The following is a 2,262-nucleotide window of genomic DNA, read 5'->3' as shown; positions in this document are numbered from 1 at the left end:
ATTATTACTGTATCAAATAACATAAAATTTAGTTACCGATCTTCTAACCACACATACCAGAAAAAGCGAGATTGCAACAATCTAATGAATTGGAACGAGATCATAGTTCGCTAATATAAATAATTATGCCCTCAGTAAGAATACATGAAACACCTCCACTGACCACAAACTACACACCACGCTGTCACGGCAAAGCAGAAAATGGACCGGACAGCCCAACTCAGCTGACTTTCTGACCCAACACTGCCATATTTGAGCTCAGAGTCTAACAGTTGGTATTTACTTGCTGTGTTTGCTTCAATTTTCCAAACTATATCGCTTCTTGATTCCAACACTGCTATTGTGTGGATCAAATAATCCCTGGTCACAAAAATACCCTGGGGAGTGACTCCCCTGGCGTCTGGGTTATGAGTGTGGTCAGTCATTCCACATGCCTGGTGGATGAGCTAGCTTTACCATGATGAGAGAGCTCCTTTTCAAGGCTGGTAATCCTCAAACACAAAACGCCAGCATCAGTCAAAGTCAGAGTAAATTAGGGTATGCACATTGCAATCTTGCTCAAGACAGCACTGAAATTAGGCTTAACTTGCCTTGCTGTCTTTTTAAAAATAAAGTTATTACTGACCCAGAACAAAGAAGAAACTTTACAATGTATTCTTGGAATATAAGTATCTCCTACGCGGACTGCTCCAATGCCAGCGATGACCGGACCTGTAAACATGTATCTTTGACATGTGCACACTGCACAAGCCCAGGAAGTCAGGCTCCTTTCCCCCCGTTTATCCTGTTGCAAAACAGCTTGGAAGACGGAGGGAAAATGCAGGCAGTCTGGAAACCCTCTGCTCTTCCTTTTTTCCCAAACGTCCAGGGCGTCGTCTGGCAGAGTGAGGTTTTTAGTTTCAAACAACAGGCTCACTTTCTGCTCAGGCCTTTCTCAAAACGACGCAGAAGCCTGGACTTTCGGGAGTGGAGGTGCGGCTCAGGCAGTGGGGTCACTCAGTTCCCCGCCCCTGCTGTGTGCTCATGCGGACCCAGGGGCTCCGGCGACCCAGCCCGCGTCCCAGCCCAGGGGGACCCCAGGTCTGGGCGGGGACGCGGCTGGGTGCCGCTCCAGGACAGGTCGCTCTCAGACTAGGGATAAGGGCGTTGGGGACCTGCCCTCCCGGCCCTCGTTCCCCTCCTCTGGCCCTAGAACTTTACAAGTTGCCTGCAGGGGAGTCGCACACGCGCCAGGCCAACAAGCGAGTTCCTTCCAGCCGGCGTCACCCGCGCGGGGGCCCAGCCATGGGGCGGAGGCGCGGCCCCCTCCCGGGCGCGCACAGCCTGCGACACACCGTCCCCGCAAATAAATAAACAAAAAAATAATAATGCATGGAGGGGGCAGGGGGAACCGGGCGAAAGGTGCCGCCCCTGCGCCCGGCGCCGGGCTTGGACAGCCCTGCGGCTCCGGCTCCGGGGGACGCGACGGGAGGCGGGCGGTGGGGGGACCTCCGCCCCCCCGCAACCCCGACAGCTGTCCAGCCCTGGGAATTCATTGGCTCACCCCACCCCACCCCCCGAATAGCACCCGGAGCCAGCTGAGCCCCCCGCCCCTGCGGACCTAATAAGGCCATGCAGGGCGGGGGACCAGTTTAAAAGGCGAGCTCGCGGGCTGCGCGCGGACAGCGGGCAGCAGCCGGCCGGCCAGAGCTCGCCATGGCCAAGGAGTGGGGCTACGCCAGCCACAACGGTGAGCCGGGGCCGGGCCGCGGGAGCCGTGTGCGCGAGGGGCGGGCGCGGGGTCCTGGGCGCGCGACGTTTACGAGGCTCCCCAGCCTCCTCCGTCCCGGCGGTCCGCGGGCGCGGAGCTGTCATTCATTACTCGTGGGGCGACAGGCGCAGAGAGGCCGGGTCACTGGCCCAGGACCACAGTGTCCTGGCCGAGACGTCAGGCCAGGAGGGCCGCTCCCACGGGCCCTGGCTTCGTGGCGCTGCGCAGCGCTCCGCTCCCCGGCCCGGTGTCCCGCCTGCGCCGCGCGCTGGCCGGCGGGGAGGGAGCGTGGGCGCGCTCTGCAAACCACAGGTGTCAGTGCTTCCGCCCCGAGGGGGGCGCTGGGAAAACGGGGGATAAGTCCGTTTCAGAGGAAGCCTTTGAGGCCGCATTCTGGAGCCAGGGGAGGGGTCACCTGTGCGCGGGTCCCAAACGCCAAGCTTTGCACCGCCCGGCATCCCGGAGCTTTTCACAGGGCCCACAATCAGAGGGAGGGTTTGGGCGGCGCCCCC

At 59.7% G+C, this 2,262-nt stretch overlaps 1 protein-coding gene across 1 annotated transcript in view; it reads left to right on the top strand.

The window, feature by feature from the left end:
- Positions 1–1,651: 1,651 nt before the first annotated feature.
- The window catches only part of CA2 (carbonic anhydrase 2), a 31,096-nt gene continuing 30,485 nt past the window's right edge, over positions 1,652–2,262 (top strand). Inside the window, exon 1 of the mRNA XM_011375932.2 lies at positions 1,652–1,729. Within this exon, the coding sequence (XP_011374234.2) occupies positions 1,696–1,729 (34 nt within the window). The 5' untranslated portion in view covers positions 1,652–1,695. The remainder of the gene's footprint in view (positions 1,730–2,262) is intronic.

Source organism: Pteropus vampyrus, unplaced genomic scaffold, assembly GCF_000151845.1.
Source record: "Pteropus vampyrus isolate Shadow unplaced genomic scaffold, Pvam_2.0 Scaffold280, whole genome shotgun sequence".
Classification (NCBI taxonomy): Eukaryota; Metazoa; Chordata; class Mammalia; order Chiroptera; family Pteropodidae; genus Pteropus; species Pteropus vampyrus.
The sequence above is the reverse complement of the archived record's forward strand: the minus strand, read 5'-3'. Positions and strand labels throughout refer to the sequence as shown.